Consider the following 2,698-nt stretch of genomic DNA (forward strand, 5'->3'; position numbering starts at 1 on the left):
GTAAAATGGTGTGAGCTGCCTCCCTTGGGCCTGCCCAGGCCCAAGGCTGGGTTGGGGGGGGGTGGAAAGAGCCCTGGGGGCGGGGGTTTGGGTGTACCCTCAGGTGGGGATGGGATGTTCTTGGGTATGTTCTGGGATCTCTCTCTTTATCATGGTGCTTGTGGGTCTCTGTGAAACTTTCATTGTTGTTTATTGTTGCTTTCCTATTTAAACTTTCCATCACTTTTGCAATCTGTTTGCCTGAGTCGTTATTTCTGCCTGTGGTAGGGAGGGGATCTGCCCCAACCCATTACACACACCAGCATCAACAACCTCGCGTGTCATTAGTAGTGTGACTGTGGAGGACTGGCTAAAGGCTAAGGGACATAAAGATGAGCTGACTGAAGGTGATTTAGCAAAACACAGGACGCAGCTGGCCTAATTAATGGTACAAGATGCAGCTGGTCCAACTTGGTCCAGCTGATAGAGCGTGACTTGGCAAGGTATAGTGGATCTTGACCAATCATGGACAAGGACAGAGTCACCTTGAAGAGTTTCAGGAGGAATCGTGGCCAACAAAAAGAGGAACTTGTGGTTAGCTTATCAGGATGCAAAACCGCAAGAGGCAGGTTTGACATTGAACATGTAACCAATAGCATGATAAAGATTTGCATATATGAATGAGCTATCCTATATAACCTGTGTGATTTTCAATAAAGTTTGAAGCTTGCTTATCAATCACATTGATTGAGCTCGTCAAGTCTTCCCGCACTGCGACATGTGACCAATAATCTATACCAGTGCAATGTGTGATCACTCGTGGGGAACCAATGAAGCTATGCCAGTGATGCTCTCTGAGTTTGTATAAGCTGTAGAGGTTCCCTTAATAAACAAACAATACTAGAACAATACTCGATCATATTGGTCATCTGTGTTGACTCCATTCACCATCACCGACAGTAGTAGTTATGTTAATCTGTAGTTATGTTAATTGTGTTAAGTGATTGTAGATCACAATCAAATATTACATCAGATTTCTTTGGATGATCCTTCTTGTGGGTTTAAAGCAATATGGGATAAGTTAACTTCTTGGTTACCAAATAAAAGTTGGTTTAAACATTTGTTTGTAATACCTGTTGGAATAATTGTAATACTGCTCTGTGTGATTCTTTGTAATTGTTGTTTTAAAATGATAAGACCTTTAGGTAAAATTGTTTATGCCAATAAGTTACAAGCAGATGGTTATGATCTGAAGGTGATCAGAACAGAGGAACCTAATTATGATCCAATTGGGGAAGTTCTGAAAAATTCTGGAAATTATAACACAAATCAATGGTGGCAAAAAGGGAATGGGGGATAGTGATGAATATACTGCTGATTTGTATGAAATAATAAAATTCAGAGGACACTAAGATAACCCTCACTGAGGGTTTCTGTTACCATAAACTTTTACCGGGAGTCATCTATAACAACAGTTTTATAAAGAGTAAAACACCACCACCACAAATACAGAAGCCAGGCTGGGCCTGTTCTGAGCTACTTCAGAACTGCACTGCATAAAAGTTTATTCCTTCTGAAAGCATCCAGTGATCACTTTGCTCAGGGCAGCCTTGAGCTCCTGGTTCCTCAGGCTGTAGATGAGAGGGTTCACTGCTGGAGGCACCACCGAGTACAGAACTGCCACCACCAGGTCAAGGGGTGGGGAGGAGATAGAAGAGGGCTTCAAATAGGCAAAGATGGCAGCGGTGACAAACAGGGAGACCACAGCCAGGTGAGGGAGGCAGGTGGCAAAGGCTTTGTGGCGTCCCTGCTGAGAGGGGATCCTCAGCACTGCCCTGAAGATCTGCACATAGGACACCACCATGAACACAAAACAGCCAGAGACTAAACAGGCACTGACCACAAGAAGCCAGAGTTCCCTGAGGTAGGATGTGGAGCAGGAGAGCTTGAGGATCTGGGGCACTTCACAGAAGAACTGGTCCACAACATTGCCCTGGCAGAGAGGCAGGGAAAATGTATTGGCTGTGTGCAGCAAAGCAAAGAGAACCCCACAGGACCAGGCAGCTTCTGCCATGTGGACACAAACTCTGCTGCCCAGGAGGGTCTCATAGTGCAGGGGTCTGCAGATGGCAACATAGCGATCGTAGGACATGATGGTGAGGAGAGAAAACTCTGCTGCAAACAAGCAGAATACAAAAAAGACCTGAACAGCACATCCTGTGTAAGAGATTGCCCTGCTGTCCCAGAAAGAATTTGCCATGGATTTGGGAACAGTGGTAGAGATGCAGCCTATATCAGTGAGGGCAAGGTTGAGGAGGAAGAAGTACATGGGGGTGTGGAGGTGGTGGTCCCAGGCTATGGTGGTGATGATGAGGCCATTGCCCAGCAGGGCAGCCAGGTAGATGGCCAGGAAGAGGCAGAAGTGCAGGAGCTGCAGCTGCCTTGTGCCTGGGAATGGCAGGAGGAGGAAGTGGGTGATGGAGCTGCTGTTGGCCATCTGCTGCCTGTAGGAATGCCCAAGAAAGAAAAGAAAGCAAAACTTGATGATAGACTCTTCTGAGAAGAAGCACTCCAGGGGGCACAGCAATCCCCCAACTGAAATGGATTTGCTGTCTGCTTTGCTCTGCCTAAGGCTGCTGTGAGGAGCAGGAGCTCAGGCCATGTGCTGCCAAGGGCTCATCTTGGCTCTGCTACAGTGGAGCTACTGTGCCCATCAGGC

The 2,698-nt window shown here is 46.7% G+C and overlaps 1 protein-coding gene across 1 annotated transcript; it reads right to left on the reverse strand.

Annotated features, from left to right (window-relative positions):
• Positions 1 to 1,543: 1,543 nt before the first annotated feature.
• On the reverse strand, positions 1,544 to 2,488 carry LOC128899801 (olfactory receptor 14A16-like). Its single transcript, XM_054179503.1, has one exon. The coding sequence runs from the start codon at positions 2,474 to 2,476 to the stop codon at positions 1,544 to 1,546; it is 933 nt and encodes a 310-aa protein (XP_054035478.1). The 5' UTR covers positions 2,477 to 2,488.
• Between the last annotated feature and the right edge of the window lie 210 nt (positions 2,489 to 2,698).

This window comes from Dryobates pubescens, unplaced genomic scaffold, assembly GCF_014839835.1.
Source record: "Dryobates pubescens isolate bDryPub1 unplaced genomic scaffold, bDryPub1.pri scaffold_71_arrow_ctg1, whole genome shotgun sequence".
Lineage (NCBI taxonomy): Eukaryota > Metazoa > Chordata > Aves > Piciformes > Picidae > Dryobates > Dryobates pubescens.